The following is a 16,501-nucleotide window of genomic DNA, read 5'->3' as shown; positions in this document are numbered from 1 at the left end:
CTAAATAAATACTACGCACTCGTCTCTCTAAGGCAGTGCTCAGAACGGAATCATGACTAGGGCCTCAGGGGCAAATACGCACAGTTCGCGACATTAACACATCGGTTGAAAGGCGTAGTGTCTGCTGCACGCAATTCCTGCAATGTATTGTTGTTGAACCACTCCTCAGGCAATCTGAACACGATCTTCGTTATTGTCAAGAAGACGCCGAGGTTGCCTTCATCGGCCGATTGGTCGATCTTTATTGTAGGTAACGGAGACGTTACTGTCTTCTTGGTCGCGAGAGGCTCCAGGTGAGTAATATGGGTTGATAACAATAGTCGCTGTAGTGCCGTTCTCAAAAGTATCGCTGTTGTGGATGCGCTGGTCATATTTTCGATTCCTGCGGTTAATGTTGTCGTATAGGATATACCATGGGAGCGTTCGAACTGCAAACTGAACCTCGTCGAGTATGTGTAGGCTTAATATTTTGAAGGTGTTATAGATCGTCTGATGCGATATAGATAGACCAGAAGGGGAGAGTACGGGTGTCGTGAACCTATGCTTATTCAGAGTCAAGATGACCTTTTCTAAGCACGGCGGGACAGAACAAGGGAAGGTGATATGCGGTTCAGGAAGCAAGGTCAGAGGAAGCGTAGGAGATATTCAAGTTGCTAGATGAGGAAAAAACAGGTATAGAGCGTGTAATAGTTTTAGGTGGTCAAGAGGCAGGGGCAGGGTTGAACAGGATGGAACGCATATCTGCATTAGGGTGGCAACTACGCGCTTTAGACTGAAAGATATGGCTGTAGTCCAGAGTCAATGAGAACAAGTGCCGTGAACCTATGCTTATTCAGAGTCAGAATGACCCTTTCTAAGCAAGGTAGGTACTGATAAATGATGGCAAGTATTCAGGAAGGAGGTGCCAGGATAAGCATAGGATTGTATCCAAGTCACTAAATGGAATAAAGCGGATACAGAGCTATGGAATATATACATATAGATCGCTATTTGCCTTTGTGTAACGAGCATACGCGTTGCCAGGGGTGGTTCGATCACTGCTAAGAGTCGACCGATCATTTGTAAAGCATCGCTGCGGCAGTGCCTTCGCTTGTGGTACGCGACAACAGGAGAGATATCTTTAATTACAGCGACCGAGCGATTAGACTGCTTATTGCTGGACTCAATCTAGCTATCCCACACAGAGGCAGCGTGGAAAATAGGGAATATGCCACATGGACATCTGGCGCCGGCAAAATAAAGGCCCCCGCACGAGGTAGGATGCTAATTCTTGGAGTTGCTCCTCAATATATTTCAAGAAAAACGCGTCGATCTGCCTGAGATATTTTTGGATTCAGAAATGAGTGAGAAAGAGATGTGGCTCCACACACCACACCGATTAGGTATTTATTTGTATTAAATATAATAGTGAGCTGGAGATACACTTGTTAGACTAAATATACAGTGAACTCTGGTGAAATATGCGACACTGCCCAAGGGAATCACGGTTGGCTGGTACTCGTAAACACCCGCCGTCACAGACTCTCTTGAGTTCCGTTTGCGCTCGATCAATGACAAGTTCTACGACAGCCTCAGTGAAGGAGTGGGTCGTTGCCCGTATGTCGAAATTTATCCCTCCAGTAATTGACCATGGCAGCTGGAGTTAAACAACTCAACGCGTTGTTTGATCTCACTATGCTCGGACCTACAGGCCGCCAACAAGCCACGAAAGGGGGAAGCCTGCTTTCGATATCTCCTCAAATATTTTGAGTAGGGCGTGGCCGTTTGATTCATGTAGCCTTTTTCTTCTTCTTGTTGGCACTTCGGCTTTCGTCGATGAATGTATTATGGAGCATTCTGACGAGGACTAACATGGAAACATAACACATTACATGTTAGTCTTTGGGATCGACTCAAACACCTTCCTGCATTCGCTTTATTGAATATCTAACGACGATAAACATACTGCTGGGCGAGGATTGACAGGAAGCAAGTAGAAAGAAGAGGGGTGGAAAGGATCGGCAATGCTTCTATGTAAGGGGCAGTATGGGTAGCATGGTCAATAGCCTTACGCCTATAGAATGGACGTCTCTACAAATGCATAATTTTCATAGGAAACACCCTCGACAACCTTCCGTTCATGATCTTTGCCTTTGCGATGTTCCTCTATTCTGCAGTCGGATATTCATGAGTTTATTCAGGTGTATCCTCAAGTTGAGGGATGCATATTTGTATGTACAAGATGCCGTTTAGTCAGAACGCATGGGTGCGTTCGTCTGCTCTACAAAGGACTGGGAAAGCCTGGACGTTTGGCGCCATGAAGAGCTCTCCTAATGGAAATACTTGCGCACGAGCGAGGGAACAGAGCCCTCTTTCTTATAGAAGTCAACGGCCTTCTTGACCTTGCCTGCCACGACATCAGGGACCATACCAAAGTGCTTGTACACATCCTTCCAGGGACCGGATGCTCCAAACGTGTCAATACCAATTGACTCGTGCGCATAGCGGGACCATCCAAACGTCGACAGTGCCTCCACAGACACAGCTGGTACACCATCGATCAAGACTGATGCCCTGTATTCGAACGGTTGCTCATCGAAAAGCTTGGTCGAGGGCATAGAAACGACACGGGCCTTGATTCCTTGCTCCTTGAGAAGTTTGGCAGACTCAACACAAAGCGAGACCTCGGATCCAGTGCCCACTAAGGTCACATCGGCTCCTTCGACCTCCTGAAGGACGTATCCTCCCTTCAGTGTCTTCTCGACCGAAGAGCCCTCAAGCTGTGGCAAATCCTGGCGAGTCAAGGACAAGACACAAGGGCGAGTCTTGGCCTCGATCGCAAACAAATACGCACCAGATGTCTCGTTACCGTCCGCAGGACGCAGATCAACAAGATGGGGAGTAGCACGAATTGTGGCCATAGTCTCGATCGGCTGATGAGTGGGACCATCCTCTCCCAAACCTAGTTGCGGTTGACAGCAAAATAAATTAAGGGAGCAATCAAATCAGTATTACGTTCTACAGGGATGTACCTAATAGAAAGAAAATAGGGACAAAACGCGTAGCATACCGATAGAGTCGTGGGTCATGATATAGATGACTTGGTGGCCAGAAAGGGCAGCCAAACGAACAGCACCTATGATACGAGTGAAATGGTTCGCCAGTCAGGTATGATTCAGTAGTAAGGGTGCTGAAATTTACATCACACCGTAGTCCTGCGTTGCTTACCGGAAGCATAGCTGATAAAGTTAAGGAAGGTAGCGCCGGCAGGGATGATTCCGCCATAGGCATTCATGCCGTTCATAGCAGCCGCCATGCCGTGTTCGCGCACCCCAAAACGGAAATAGCGGCCGGCATAGTTGCCGAGGCCTGTGCTCTCGGGCTGAAAGTCTACAGCGTCCTTCCAGCGGGTTAAGTTGGATCCAGTCAAATCAGCGGATCCTACAAGCAATTCTGGAATAACACCGGTAATCTTGTTCAAGACAGCCTCGGACAACTTGCGGGTAGCGGTGGCCTTGTCGGCAGGAGTGTAGCGTGGGAGTGCCTTGGCCCAGCCCTCGGGCAGATTGTTTTCCAGGCGACGCTTCAATTGCGCTCCTAATTCTGGGTGGGCGCTCTTATACTTTTCGAAGAGTTCATTCCACTCGTCGTTCACCTTGGCTCCTTTAGCGGCCTTGGTATGGTACAGGTCGTAGGTCGCCTGGGGCACAACGAATTTTTCATCGGGGTTGAATCCGAAGGCCTTCTTCAACTGAGTAATATCATCCTCCTTGAGGGAAGATCCGTGGACCTTCTCGGTGCCCTCGTTCAAGGAACCGAATCCAATGATTGTCCGGACCTTAATGAGCGAGGGCTTGTCGGTGACCTTCTTGGCCTCTTCGATGGCGCGGGTAAGGCCAATGAGGTCGGAGTTTCCATCATCCACAACCTGAACATGCCAGCCGTAAGCCTCGAAGCGCTTGGGAACGTCCTCTGTGAAGGAGACATTGGTATCGCCATCGATTGAGACGTGGTTGTCGTCATACAGAGCAATGAGTTTACCTAATTGCAAATGACTATGAGCATAAATAGATTTAGTGTTATATAGAATTAATGGGCCATTGGATGACACGAATGTAGGACAGAAAACCATGTGGACACATACCCCGCAAGCGAAGCAGCTTCACTGGCAACACCCTCCTGCATGCATCCGTCGCCAAGAAACACGTAGGTGTAGTTGTTGAATAACTCAAAGCCAGGGCGGTTGAAGGTGGCAGCCATGTGCGCCTCTCCAATCGCCAGACCGACGGAGTTTCCGAAACCCTGTCCGAGGGGACCCTGAAGATCATTGAGGCGAGTTTATGTACAAAATATTTAACAGTCTGAATGGCATACAAAAGGCGAGACTCCAGGCTGAACACCCTCAAAGAATACATACCGTGGTGACCTCAATGCCGACAGTAACATGGGACTCGGGGTGTCCGGGTGTCCTGTAGTCGGAAGAGACGATAAGACGCACTAGTTAGTACGACTGCCCATAATGACATAATAACCCGTCTGGAACTCCATTTATCCGGCAAAAATGAATCCAAGACAATGGTCCCCTCCCTCGTTTGCTTTTTCTTATCTACGCATTAGCGCGGTTCGATCGAACCCCAAATCTCTTTTCCATCTCGCCCTTTCTCATTTGTGGGAACTTTTCAGCAAGAGCCAGGGGAGGACGTCTTAGCGGCCATATATCACTTTGACAACAGAAACACGCAAACAAAAATCCTTACTTGCTGTTGAGCTGGCGGAACTGCTTCAGATCGTCCATCGTGGTGGGATATCCGGTCAAGTGGAGCAGGATGTACTGCAACGCGCAGGCATGTCCGTTTGACAAGACAAATCGATCGCGGTTTGGCTAGATTCAGCGGAAAAGATGTAGTGAACATAGATGAGGAACAGAGCCGCTTATCGACATGATGATTGCTTCATGACATCAAACGATACAAGCACGGCTAGATAAGAATAACTAAAACTGGGGGGGGGTTTTTTTTTGTTCAAATGTACTCACCCACAGAGGGTTCTTGGGGTTGTAGTTCATGAAGCGCGAGAACAAGAGATGGGCCATCGGGGCACAACCCATGGGAGCACCTGGACGCGTAACGAAGCATCGCGAGAAAGGGGGGAGGGGGAGAAAGGGGAACAATATGCGTGAGAAAAAATGCATTGACGTTGAGAAATAGGGGATTAACCGCGCGTGTTCTCTCTGAGTGGATCGACGGCAAATTTGGAATGGATTCTTCTTTCTGTCTTACCAGGGTGTCCTGACTGGCTCTTGAAGACCATGTCAGCAGCAAGCACACGGATGGTGTTGATAGCCTTTGTGTCATTGTCGGTGAAGTCCATGGTGTGTTTGAATGGGTTTTATATGGTAAGTATGGTAAGAGCAGGAGTTGGTTATCGAGGAAGGTAAATGAATGAAAGAGAGAAAGAGAAGAAAAGAAAAGAAGGAGGATAAGAGGGAAGAAAAAGCAGACGTCGATGTCTATGTCATGATGGCGCGCAAAGACCACCTGCGGAGCTACAATTCACGAGTACTCACAAATTCATAATCACGATCACCTGACCCTACTGTGTATAGTCTTATGGCACACCTGCACGCCTGGGGGGGATCTGGCGTCAATAAAAAACGCTGTGTATAGTCTTGTGCTGTGTGAGCCCGTAGATCCACGCGCTTTCATGAACTGGACCAGCGGATTCTTACTCAATTGTGCTCAAAGAACAAACATAATGAATGGCGATGAACATCGGCTCCCCTGCAGCATATCACACGAATGCAACAGCGACATCCTGACATTAGCCACTACACTACCACTCGGATCGAGAGTCGGGCTGTTGAACACAAAAGGCGTCGCTGGTCGCGCCCTGGTTGAAAATCATATCTTTTTCGAACGTGCGTATATACAGAGTGCAGTCAGTTGACAGAGTCCCACCAAGGAGGTTTACTACAGCTATTCCTCACTTCTTCGCTCCTCAACAAGAAATGCTGCTCCCGTCCTTCCTTTTCTTCCTCAACCTCCACTTCTAGACTTCCGCTTCTTTCACTTTCAGCTTCCCTTGTCATACTCAACTTCATCTGCAGGAGCCTACATCATCGTGGCGTCCAAGGGTCTGATGAAGTTTGCCTGGTAAGCGGTGGCAGAGATTCGTCTCGACGATATACTCCACGTGTCCAGGTTCAGCCCTCGACTCAAGTCCTTGGTGCTGTCTCAGGTCGCTTATAACTGGGGATATCAAGCATACATACAGGCTCACAGGCGTGGATGACTACAGGTGAAAGAAAAAATGGTTTCGACTTCATACTCGGGATGCGGTTGACCTGCCATAGCGAGATCCTGAGCGCCGCATTAAAACCCTGTTCAAAGCTCACACCTGGTCGAGGAGTGTATCCAGACCACCAAGCAACAGTACCGCCATGGCCCTCGAGATTTGCGCTCTCTTGCGCAGTTTAAGCTTCATGGGCACGAAGCTGTATATCGATATCCTATCGTTCGAGGATTAGCTACCAATAAATGCATTGGCCATGATATTACTTGTTTATGATAAGATCCTTTACCCGGGTCGTATACGATCGAAGAGTAGCTGTTGATCAGAAAGTGATTGTGCTCTTTCACTGTCCTCCGTGACCTACAATTTGATGGTAAATGCGACGATATTTGAGATCGCAGAGGGTTTCCTATTTACATCGAGCCTTCGAAAAGACTGAGCTGGGTATTACACTGACCATGTATGAGCCGGGGACGGATTGGTAAGTCGCCCAGACAAAGAGCGTACGAGAGATGAGGCTCCTACTTCGCAGTCGCAATTGATTGAACATGTAAGTTTTATCGGCGGAGAACACTGCGGAAGCAATAAAACGAAGACGCGTCATATCTACACATTCCGTATAAGAACAAGCGGTCAAGACCATGAATGGAACACAACGAAAAAGAGAATGGGTCTTAACGTACACTTGGGAAGTGGGCCGTCAGCAATGGGGTCTTTACACGCACCAGCACCAGGCGCTGTCCCGATTGACGCCACCATCTTTGCGGATGATTCAATTGGGCCGAGGGAAATAAAACGTGGGGTGACTGACAAATCACACAGATTGCGAAGCCAAATATAAGAGCCAACCTCACTCGCCTGCTCCTCCTTAACAAGCTCGCTCTTTTCTCTCATCCCCCCTGCCGCCGATTCCCGTCTTCTCATCCCTTAGAGACGACATCGGATCGTACTTCACCTCTTTTCACCCTGACGTCTCCAACGCGCCGCCTTCTTCAGCTCGCCCACTCATTCAACATGCCTCCAACCGGAAAGATCTACGACTACCTCGTCATCGGAGGTGGCAGTGGAGGTAAGCAGAAAGAAGCCAAACCCATGTTCCCATATCACTCCCACCGCAGCAATTGAGCCGTCAATTGTCAATTGGTCATAATGGATTGTAAAGAAGGAAAAATCCTCACACTTCTATGTCCCTGCATTCGTTGATGTGAACAGGACTTGCCTCTGCCCGTCGCGCAGCATCCTATGGTGCCAAGGTCGGTCTGATCGAGGGCAGTGGTCGTCTCGGAGGCACCTGTGTCAATGTCGGATGCGTTCCCAAGAAGGTCATGTGGAATACTGGTAAGCGACCAGACGGAGATACAGCTCGATTGCCACTCTTACGCACTTTGGGGATTAAATCCTCTGCAAGCGGACTAAACCAGAGCTCCTTATCTTCTCGTGGATTGATCAATTGCAGCTTCCATTGCCGAGGCTATCCGTGATGCAAAGGAGTATGGTTTCCCCGATGCTGCGCCCACCAAGTTTGACTGGTATACCCTCAAGAACAAGAGAGATGCCTACATCAAGCGTCTCAATGGCATTTATGAGCGCAACTTGGAGAAGGATCAGGTCGAATATATCACTGGCATGGCCTCCTTTGTCTCCAAGAACAGTGTCACTCTCGGTAACGGCGAAGAGATCCACGCCAAGAAGATTCTTATTGCTGTCGGTACGTGTGCCTGTCCTGAAAGATCTGGTGTATCTGCGTGGAAAGATTTGTCGCGACACAAGCCCATGACTAAAAAAAATTATATCCTAAATAGGTGGTCGCCCTATGATCCCCAAGCTTCCTGGCGCTGAATTGGGAATTGACAGCGATGGTTTCTTTGACTTGGAGCACCAGCCCAAGCGTGTCGCCGTTGTAGGAACTGGCTACATCGGTATCGAGCTCGCTGGTATTTTCCACTCCCTCGGTAAGGAGAATTTCTCAAATCTGATTTCGACAAGCTTCTCATTAGAAAAGACATTGGTGCTGACAATATCGTTTGCTGTTAATATTCAAAGGCTCCCAGGTCAGCATCTTCTCGAGAACTCAGGAAATTCTTCGCCCCTTCGACCACATTATCAAGGACACGCTGAAGAAGGAGATGCTCAGCGTTGGTATTGAGATTATCACCAACAGCCATGTCAAGGCTTTGGCTAAGGCTTCGGACAATTCTATTAGTCTCAGCTATGAAGCCGATGGAAAGGAGGGCTCGGCCGAGTACGATACTGTCCTCTGGGCCATCGGACGTGAGCCCTTGTTGGAGAAGCTCGCTATTGACAAGGCCGGCGTCACCGTCAACAAGAAGGGGTACATCGTCGTTAATGACTATCAGGAGACCGCTATTCCTGAGGTCTACGCCCTCGGAGATGTTTGTGGTATCGAGCAATTGACCCCAGGTACGCTGCATTTCTGGTGTTGCTTTTATCTGTCAACTATATCCTCCTTGTCCTAACAGAATCATGTTATCTTAACTGTCCATGCTGCTTATGATATATGGTATATAGTTGCTATTGCTGCTGGCCGTCGTCTGTCAGATCGTCTGTTCGGACCTGCGCAGTTCAAGGACTCAAAACTCGATTACAGGAACGTCCCTTCAGTCATCTTCTCACACCCCACTGCTGGAGCCGTTGGCTTGACAGAGGACCAGGCCAAGAAGGAGTACGGTGCTGAGAACTTGAATGTCTACGTGTCCGAGTTCTCAGGCATGTACAACGCCATGAAGACGCACAAGACCCCCTCGGCCTTCAAGCTGATCTGCGCTGGTCCCGAGGAGAAGGTTGTGGGTATTCACCTGGTTGGTCTAGGAAGTGACGAGATGTTGCAGGGGTTTGCGGTCGCGCTCAGGATGGGCGCCACCAAGGCGGACTTTGACAGCACTGTCGCGCTCCACCCTACCAGTGCGGAAGAGTTGGTGACCCTGACCAAGGGCAACCTCAAGAAGATCTCACCATAAATGTTGCACACGTCTTGTCTATAATAAATTGAGCATTTTTTTCATTTGCGAGTGATCGATTTCAATCGACTAAGTCTTCATATTTTAATAATGTAGCCTTCAGCAACGCGCGTGCTCAGCATGTGAATTAAACTCTGCCCTTATTTGCTCTTCAAGAAATTAAGAATCGCTGGCACAATCTCGGGATTGGTCTCGAAAAGGATATGGCCGCCACTAGGATACTCGATGTATTTGGATCCAGGGATCAAGGCATGGATCTCACGACCGTTCTCGACCAAGAAGGCCACATCCTTCGTACCATGAAGGATCAGAGTCGGCGTAGTGATCTTTGTCAAGCTTTCTGTCAAGTTGTGATAAGCAAGGGCATTGGATTGAGCTATGAAGGCTGCGAAGTTTCGGTTTTGACCGGCATCGATCTCCTTCAAGAAGACTTTGACCCTCTCAGGATGGTTCTTGATGAATTCTGGGGTCAGACATGTCAACCACAATTTGTGCTGGAAGGCCTGCCAGTCCGAGGCATTGGGTGGCAAATGGATCTCGCTCAACCAGCGGGGGACATCTGTGTGCAGCTGACCGCTCGAAGAGTTGTGGTACCCGCTAGGAAAGAGAGTGTGCGTAGCAAACAAAAGAGATAATGTTCGTATCAGCAGAGCCATCCGTTAATGGAGTGAATGAAGTTATTTATGGCAATAGGAGCTTACGCTGCAATCAGGACCAAATGCTCGACGTTGACATCGGACACATTGCTGGCCATGCTATGCGCGTAATGGTAAGGAGAATATTTTTTAGTAGTTGTACAAAAAAAAAAAAAAAAAAAAAGCCTTGGCTGACCATGAATCGACCTAGAGCTTTCGTCTTACAAGGTCTCTGAGATGACACTGCCCATAGAGATGCCGACGAGGTTGATATTCTTCCATCCGAGTTTCTGAGTCAGTTGGTGGATGTCATCGGCCATGTTATTCAGGGTGACCAGAGAGTAGTTGGTGACGGAGGACTGGCCAATACCTCGATTGTCGAATGTTAGTATTATTGAGAGAATTATGCGCCCGATATGTTTTAGTCATTGGTCACGATATCGTCAGTATGCGGTGTGGATGATAGCGCACCTGGGTGCTTCCTTGCAAAATGGGGCATGATGTGTTGCCAGTCGTCCTGGAGTTGGTCGCTATTTGAGCAGGGTTCGAAAACGTTATTTAGGGTTATTCAGCTCACCAAGAGCCTTATAATGAAAGGTACCAGAGTTACGCTTACAGCCCGGATACCTAAACCAAGTACAGAAGATCATCAAGACAGTTAAATCAACTGAGGGACGGATAGTTGAGTTTAGAGTGCGATCTGCAAGGGATCCGCCAGAAGCTGATCAACTGGCACCTACAAGAACAATGGGTGTCCCAGCGGCCTTGCTATGATTATACAGGCGGTACGACAGAATGGATCCATCGGGCGTAGTAAGGTTCCCTGCAACAGGCCTGAGGCGATGCCTGGGCGTCACATCGGCAGAGCACACGGCAGCGATGCCAAGAAGGATGGTTGGGAGGAGATGTTTGAGCTGCATGTTATCTTCGTGATGTGCGTAGAAGGAGATGCAGATTTTTAATTGTCTTTGTCCGAGTCCTTATATACGTTCTGCAAAGTCATCCCCAGTAAGAGTTTAGAGATTATCCGACCGGGAGAAGAGGTGTTCAATGGACAGTGATTGTATATAGGAAGTGCAGCGGGGAAGACTGCGGAGGAATCATGCACCAAGCCCTGACCAGCATACGCGTTCTAATTTAATATAGTATCGTTTGTCATAGGTTTGCAGTCCGCGAATCGAATGGTTCCACAAGAACAGTACCCTTAACTGCCGCCTGGCTGATCAGTCCATCCCTCTTGCCTTTTGCACAACGTACGTTCATCCTCCAAAGCGTCCGTCCCATTCGCCCCCCCCCCCCGCCCTCTCATCCCTCTCTGTCATCATCCCCTCTGACTTCTTCATGTCCGACCAGGCAGAACTCCTCAGGAAGCGCCGCGAGGCCCGCCAGAAAAAGATTCTCGCATCGGGCGAGTCGCGGTTGAGCAAGATCACAGGCACAGCAGGAACGAGCACACAAGTCGCTCCTTCCCCCGCAGTCCTCCAGGCTAGAGAGCAGCTCTTGAAGAAGGAGCAGGAGGAAGAGAGATTAAGGAGCTTAAAGGCTGCTGGAGTAGCAGATCCCAGCTCTGGCGATGCCAATCTTCAGTCTACGGGTAAGACGATATTATGACGATATCAAGACATTGTTGCCACTGGGGGGAGGGGGGTCACAGTGATCGTCCCACCCACATGCAAAATTATCACAAGTGCGCGGGATACAATGTTCTCTCTGCTAACGACAATGACATGCACTTTATAGACACGTCCGGCGCAACCCAACTGATGGATGAAGAGGACGAGGACGTCCTCATCCCAGCGTCGCCTTCGTTGCGCGCTGCTGCCAACAGGACAACCCGCCAACGATCCTCATCATCGACCTCTACCGCTACTACTACTACAACCACCACTAATACCGCTGCAGGAACATCAAAACCAACCCCTGCCACTGTGCAGCCTGACCATGACGCAGATCCGGATGATTCGTTGGGCGCGCCTTCAGCACACGTCTTCTCGTCTTTTGGTGCCTCCAGTGCTACTCAAAGCCCCTTCGGAAACAACCCATTCTTCTCTCCTCAGCACCAGCAAGCATTAACGAGGATGATGCAGGAAGAGAACGGCTCTGGAAACGGCAGCAAGGCGTCCGTAACGCAGCAACAGACGCCGTTCGGGAATGTGCCTCCAGGATTCACAGTGATCACGCCTCAGGTCGATCAGATGGCTAGGTGGTGGAAGCTGCTTCATTTTGTCTTGTCGGTGTTTTTCGCACTCGGCGTTGTATATAGCGAGTACAATCGGCATGGAGATCTGGATCGGTTTGAGTCCTTGGCGGTCGACAAGCCCTTGCAATACGGAGTGTATCAAGTTGCGCAGATCGTACGTAGCGTTGTACTTGATTTCTCTCGCTATCTCATAATCGCTCTCTCCCCCCCCCCCCCCCCCCCCTCTCTCTCTCGGGTCAGGTACTAACTTGTAAAACTCACATTTCTTTCATATCCCAATAGCCTATGTTCTGGTACTTTGTGACCATGGAGTTGATGTTGCAGTCGGCAAGGATGTATTTGCAGGGAATAACAGCATCGCCCAGCAGTACGCTGGGCACCATTGCAGGATTCTTGCCGTCGCCATTCTCGGATGTGGTTCGCGTGTTCATGCGTTACCGTCTTATCTGGACATCAATGGCGAATGATATGTCGGTCATTGTCTTTATCATCGGAATGACCATTGCTCTGACACACATGTTTTCTTGAACAGACAAAGAGGACGTGTTTTAGAGGAGGGGAGGCACTGTTTCCAGTTGTAGTTGACTTGGTCGTAATACAGTAGCACCACTGGCGCAATTACTGCATATTTGCATTGGCACTGGCATTAACATTGACATTGACATATAATAAAAGGTTAGAAAAGCATAGCTGTCTTTATCCTCTCGTCTGTCAGGAAATTTTGGGTCAGGAAATTTTAGTTGTTACATTAATTTTGGGTGCGGAGTATTATTTTAGAGAGGGCGACTTTGCTTGTCAATACTCACTATTGAAGTATTACGGATCTGGAATGTAAAGGCATGAATCAAGGCACAAACTACCTTTCAATTTGCATCAAGGGCATGGAAAGCGGTAGCATAAAAAAACCTTTTAAATACAATATTATAGAAAAAGTTACGCGCGAAATACATGTAAAATTCGGAACACCAGTGTTCCGGAAACAGACGAAGGGATACGCAAAGATGCGCAAACTGCTTCCGCTAAAGTGCGCGAAGAGCATCATTGACCGACTGGATAAAAGATCCTCGTGTTTATTGAATTTTATCGTTTCCTGTTGTGTGCTCCTGAGGTGTTGGGTACGGCGTATTTCTTCTACCCATCTTACACAGCGTTCCTGTACCCTGCACTTTATGCTGTTGCTGATGATGATGATGGTGATGATGATGTTGACGCTGAACCCTCGGTGGTGGCGCTCAAGAACTCTTTACAGATTTGACTGGATTTTATCCTGGAGCAAGAGATCTTTTTGGTATCGTTGTTGGCTATCAGTGATCAGAATAAAGGATAACATGTATGAGATTTCCACGCCCCATCCATTTGAGTTCTGTAAAAAGGTCTTCCAGTTGTTTTTTTTTTTCTTTTTTTTCGTATCGGCGGAAAAGCGAAAAAGAATGGCGACGTTACCAAATTCGATGATCAGCTCAGGGCTAACGCCAGGTTCCTGGACCTTGTTGACCTCGAATTGGATCGTGGGGTTGTTGTACTGGAGCCTGGGCATGTTCTCGCGCAGAAAGTATCTACAGAAAAAGATAAAAGACAAAAGACAAAAATAAAGATATGATGCGAAGTGGGTCCTGTGGTGAGTATGCAGTTGAAGAGCATCAAGGCGAGAGAGACAGGTAGATAGAGAGAGGTAGAGATCAATTTGTTCCTGTTGGGATGATGTATGTGTTTCGTACCTGGCGCCGGCATTGTCGGAGCGTCGTGAGAAGGTCAGGGAAACCTTCTTGACATCTGGGCGAAGTCGAATGGCGCCGAGGCCGCTGCGGAGGTCGTGGACGATGGCGTTAATCTTTGACATTTGTGCGAGTGTTCGATTGTGTGCGTGGAGAGCAGTGAGGGCAGGAGGAGAGAGTGTCGGTGCTGCTGGGTTCGGAGCAGTGCTTCAGCAGCAGTCATTTGTTGTTCGCATTGGATCTTGTGCTCTCAGCCACAAATTCAGAGCGTTTGTGCTACAGACGCACATGGCCCCTCGCCTCTCCCTAGGGTACAGACTATAGACCCAACGAAAGACATTATCGGTAGAAGTAGAAGCATAGGCGGTGGATTACTTGCAACCTTCATCCTGCTTTCAGATGGTATACCGCCCTAGTATACATGTTGCCAGTTCAGCAGGTACGCGTGGAAGGAAGCTATCTTTTTTTTTTTTTTGGGAAAGGGGGGGGGGGGAGGAAGGTGGGTATGAATGGTGAGGACCCATCCACGTATCAAACCCACGGGCTATTCGAGACCAAGAAGACACCAGAACCAGGACTAGGACCAATGTGGGCTTGGGTGTCAACATGTGATTATGTTACCGGGCTTAGGCTCTTTCCGGGTTCCCCGTTTATGTCTGTGTGAAACCTACTGCATTTCATTTTTCTTCTCTTCACACTCCTTTCTTCATTCAACCAACCATGGGATTCGCAGAGTACTTCTCCATCCCCATCTTCTTCATCATTTTCAGGGAGACAGCCGAGGCTGCCATCATCGTCTCGGTCCTGCTCTCCTTCCTGAACCAGGTCATCGCCGACGATGTCGCTATGCGGAAACGACTCTCTCGTCAGGTAGGCAAAGAGACTGAACAAGCAACTTTATTTCTTGGGAGGAGGGAGGGAGGAAAGACCCACAACCGAATTGCGACCCTCAATTTTCTCATGCGCCATTTACTACATACACCCGCTGCCTCCTTGGGTGCTATATGCCACATGTGTTATAGGTCTGGGCAGGGACCGGCCTCGGACTGTTGGTGTCGCTCGCCATCGGAGCCGGGTTTATCATTATCTGGTAAGTTAATGCTCTCATGTTTTCTTATCTGATCCTCCCGACGGGTTAATGAAAGCAGGCACACACGATGCTGCTAAATTGCATCATGTCCATCTATCGCTGCGAAGCTGTTTCTTTTCTCACCTTGACAAAACCAGCTCCCCAACTCCCTAACCCACACACTCCTTCTTCGCGGATATCATCTGCTAACAAAAGGGACCGTGCGCCCCTACTCAAATTGAAGCAATTGGAGTAACACGCATGCTCATCAGATATTGGTGCCAACACTTCCCCTCCCCCCCCCCCTTATTTCCTCGTGATCTCCTCTTGATCTAGGAACCTATACGCTACCAACCTCTGGGCAGCAAGCGAAGGGATCTGGGTCGGCTGCTTTTCCTTTATCGCCGTCTTCATGATCACAGTCATGGGTGTGGCCATGCTCCGGACCAACCAAATGCAAGAGAAATGGAAATACAAACTCGGGAAAGCCATGGATGACGAGAACGCTCGCGGACTCGGAAACCAATCCCGGAAATACGCCCTCTTCCTCCTCCCGCTCGTCACGGTCCTGAGAGAGGGACTTGAGGCAGTGGTGTTTATCGGAGGCGTCACCTTCAATGCTGACCCGAAGGCGATTCCCTTCGCCGTCCTCGCTGGCGCCGCCCTCGGCTTGATGATCGGCTTTGCGATCTATCGTGGTGGAAACAAAATGAAGTTGCATCCGTTCTTTGTGGGATCGACTTGTTTGCTGCTCTTGATCGCCGCAGGGTTGGTGGCCAAGGGTGTCGCGGCGTTTGAGGCCGATCGCTGGATCAGGTTGACGGGTGCTCAGTCGGATGATGCGGGGACCTTTGATATGAGAGTGAACCTGTGGGGGCTCAAATGTTGTGATCCTAAGCAGCCGGATGCAGGATGGTGGAGTGTTGCGAATGCTATGGTTGGCTGGAGCAACGTGGCATCGTACTGGACGGTCGGCTTCTATATCGCGTACTGGGGGGTTGTCAGTGCCTGGCTCATACGGCTGAAGAGCAAGAGAGTGAAGGCGGCCATTGAGGCTGCTACCCCCGGAACGATCGGAAGACCACTGCTGGCGTCTTTGGCGGACGGTCGAGTCAGTGGTGAGGACAATGGAGAGATGTATCGGCCTGTGATCGCGTCAACGGCGGGTTATCCAAGCGAACTGAGCTTAGGAGGTACGGATGAGCACATTGGAAGTGTGACAAGGCGACATGATGGCTATGGCAGTGTTTCTGCATCGGCCGGGGGAGCTGGACCTGCAGAGACCGATCGACGCGAATGATATGTCATGGCGCCACTGGGCCCATCATCTTTGGTCCCAGCGGTGCCGCGGCGGTCGTTTGTCAGCGGGGCTACTTCTCTTGGGAAGAAACAAGACTGAGCCGCGCTTTTTTTCTTCTTCTCGGGGCTCGGGTTCCTTTCGTGTATAACCATTCTGTACTCTATGTATTTAGCATCTTTTGTTTCTGTCACTGTCATATAAAAACTGCTCTCGCTTACTCCACGCGCGATTGTACGATAAGGATGTTTTATCTGGTCCAACTAATATGCCGCATGATAGACGCCTTGGAAGTACGCGTCTTCATAGCCTCATGCTCGTGCCAGAGTAAGGTTTT

At 49.2% G+C, this 16,501-nt stretch overlaps 6 protein-coding genes across 6 annotated transcripts; 3 read left to right on the top strand and 3 right to left on the bottom strand.

Moving 5' to 3' along the window:
* Positions 1–1,891: 1,891 nt before the first annotated feature.
* On the bottom strand, positions 1,892–5,453 carry BC939DRAFT_454430 (transketolase-like protein). Its single transcript, XM_051556062.1, has 8 exons — positions 5,259–5,453; positions 5,015–5,094; positions 4,737–4,861; positions 4,397–4,448; positions 4,124–4,296; positions 3,208–4,034; positions 3,050–3,115; positions 1,892–2,941 (listed from the first exon to the last, which is right to left on the bottom strand). The coding sequence occupies exons 1-8, from the start codon at positions 5,347–5,349 to the stop codon at positions 2,310–2,312; spliced, it is 2,046 nt and encodes a 681-aa protein (XP_051411199.1). The 5' UTR covers positions 5,350–5,453; the 3' UTR covers positions 1,892–2,309.
* Positions 5,454–7,140: 1,687 nt separating this feature from the next.
* Positions 7,141–9,322, top strand: BC939DRAFT_454427 (uncharacterized protein). Its single transcript, XM_051556061.1, has 6 exons — positions 7,141–7,339; positions 7,483–7,608; positions 7,727–7,978; positions 8,073–8,222; positions 8,314–8,691; positions 8,800–9,322. The coding sequence occupies exons 1-6, from the start codon at positions 7,285–7,287 to the stop codon at positions 9,246–9,248; spliced, it is 1,410 nt and encodes a 469-aa protein (XP_051411198.1). The 5' UTR covers positions 7,141–7,284; the 3' UTR covers positions 9,249–9,322.
* Position 9,323: 1 nt separating this feature from the next.
* On the bottom strand, positions 9,324–10,821 carry BC939DRAFT_454422 (Alpha/Beta hydrolase protein). Its single transcript, XM_051556060.1, has 6 exons — positions 10,624–10,821; positions 10,500–10,510; positions 10,355–10,413; positions 10,109–10,253; positions 9,950–10,003; positions 9,324–9,845 (listed from the first exon to the last, which is right to left on the bottom strand). The coding sequence occupies exons 1-6, from the start codon at positions 10,801–10,803 to the stop codon at positions 9,389–9,391; spliced, it is 906 nt and encodes a 301-aa protein (XP_051411197.1). The 5' UTR covers positions 10,804–10,821; the 3' UTR covers positions 9,324–9,388.
* A 356-nt stretch (positions 10,822–11,177) lies between these two features.
* Positions 11,178–12,770, top strand: BC939DRAFT_412011 (uncharacterized protein). Its single transcript, XM_051552946.1, has 3 exons — positions 11,178–11,477; positions 11,624–12,237; positions 12,366–12,770. The coding sequence occupies exons 1-3, from the start codon at positions 11,225–11,227 to the stop codon at positions 12,609–12,611; spliced, it is 1,113 nt and encodes a 370-aa protein (XP_051411196.1). The 5' UTR covers positions 11,178–11,224; the 3' UTR covers positions 12,612–12,770.
* Positions 12,771–12,812: 42 nt separating this feature from the next.
* BC939DRAFT_529708 (uncharacterized protein) lies at positions 12,813–13,983 on the bottom strand. The gene is made up of 3 exons (XM_051561529.1): positions 13,802–13,983; positions 13,527–13,639; positions 12,813–13,384 (listed from the first exon to the last, which is right to left on the bottom strand). Exons 1-3 carry the CDS (start codon positions 13,921–13,923, stop codon positions 13,251–13,253), a joined length of 369 nt encoding a protein of 122 aa, XP_051411195.1. The 5' UTR covers positions 13,924–13,983; the 3' UTR covers positions 12,813–13,250.
* Positions 13,984–14,494: 511 nt separating this feature from the next.
* BC939DRAFT_454417 (iron permease FTR1 family-domain-containing protein) lies at positions 14,495–16,389 on the top strand. Its single transcript, XM_051556059.1, has 3 exons — positions 14,495–14,668; positions 14,821–14,888; positions 15,204–16,389. Exons 1-3 carry the CDS (start codon positions 14,519–14,521, stop codon positions 16,165–16,167), a joined length of 1,182 nt encoding a protein of 393 aa, XP_051411194.1. The 5' UTR covers positions 14,495–14,518; the 3' UTR covers positions 16,168–16,389.
* Positions 16,390–16,501: the final 112 nt, after the last annotated feature.

This window comes from Gamsiella multidivaricata (assembly GCF_025024155.1).
Source record: "Gamsiella multidivaricata strain RSA 2152 chromosome Unknown BC939scaffold_41, whole genome shotgun sequence".
Classification (NCBI taxonomy): domain Eukaryota; kingdom Fungi; phylum Mortierellomycota; class Mortierellomycetes; order Mortierellales; family Mortierellaceae; genus Gamsiella; species Gamsiella multidivaricata.
The sequence above is the reverse complement of the archived record's forward strand: the minus strand, read 5'-3'. Positions and strand labels throughout refer to the sequence as shown.

Coding starts and splice junctions, on each gene's coding strand:
- BC939DRAFT_454430 (XM_051556062.1), bottom strand. CDS start 5,349: ATGGACTTCACCGACAATGACACAAAGGCTATCAACACCATCCGTGTG. Junction 4,035..4,123: donor GAAGCTGCTTCGCTTGCGGG/GTATGTGTCCAC, acceptor TTATGCTCATAG/TCATTTGCAATTAGGTAAAC. Junction 2,942..3,049: donor CATGACCCACGACTCTATCG/GTATGCTACGCG, acceptor AACCGCAACTAG/GTTTGGGAGAGGATGGTCCC.
- BC939DRAFT_454427 (XM_051556061.1), top strand. CDS start 7,285: ATGCCTCCAACCGGAAAGATCTACGACTACCTCGTCATCGGAGGTGGC. Junction 7,609..7,726: donor GAAGGTCATGTGGAATACTG/GTAAGCGACCAG, acceptor GATCAATTGCAG/CTTCCATTGCCGAGGCTATC. Junction 8,692..8,799: donor TATCGAGCAATTGACCCCAG/GTACGCTGCATT, acceptor TATGGTATATAG/TTGCTATTGCTGCTGGCCGT.
- BC939DRAFT_454422 (XM_051556060.1), bottom strand. CDS start 10,803: ATGCAGCTCAAACATCTCCTCCCAACCATCCTTCTTGGCATCGCTGCC. Junction 10,004..10,108: donor AGTGTCATCTCAGAGACCTT/GTAAGACGAAAG, acceptor TTACGCGCATAG/CATGGCCAGCAATGTGTCCG. Junction 9,846..9,949: donor CATTTGGTCCTGATTGCAGC/GTAAGCTCCTAT, acceptor TCTCTTTCCTAG/CGGGTACCACAACTCTTCGA.
- BC939DRAFT_412011 (XM_051552946.1), top strand. CDS start 11,225: ATGTCCGACCAGGCAGAACTCCTCAGGAAGCGCCGCGAGGCCCGCCAG. Junction 11,478..11,623: donor TGCCAATCTTCAGTCTACGG/GTAAGACGATAT, acceptor TGCACTTTATAG/ACACGTCCGGCGCAACCCAA. Junction 12,238..12,365: donor TGTATCAAGTTGCGCAGATC/GTACGTAGCGTT, acceptor ATATCCCAATAG/CCTATGTTCTGGTACTTTGT.
- BC939DRAFT_529708 (XM_051561529.1), bottom strand. CDS start 13,923: ATGTCAAAGATTAACGCCATCGTCCACGACCTCCGCAGCGGCCTCGGC. Junction 13,640..13,801: donor TCCGACAATGCCGGCGCCAG/GTACGAAACACA, acceptor CTTTTTCTGTAG/ATACTTTCTGCGCGAGAACA. Junction 13,385..13,526: donor TGAGCTGATCATCGAATTTG/GTAACGTCGCCA, acceptor GATCACTGATAG/CCAACAACGATACCAAAAAG.
- BC939DRAFT_454417 (XM_051556059.1), top strand. CDS start 14,519: ATGGGATTCGCAGAGTACTTCTCCATCCCCATCTTCTTCATCATTTTC. Junction 14,669..14,820: donor GGAAACGACTCTCTCGTCAG/GTAGGCAAAGAG, acceptor CATGTGTTATAG/GTCTGGGCAGGGACCGGCCT. Junction 14,889..15,203: donor GCCGGGTTTATCATTATCTG/GTAAGTTAATGC, acceptor CTCTTGATCTAG/GAACCTATACGCTACCAACC.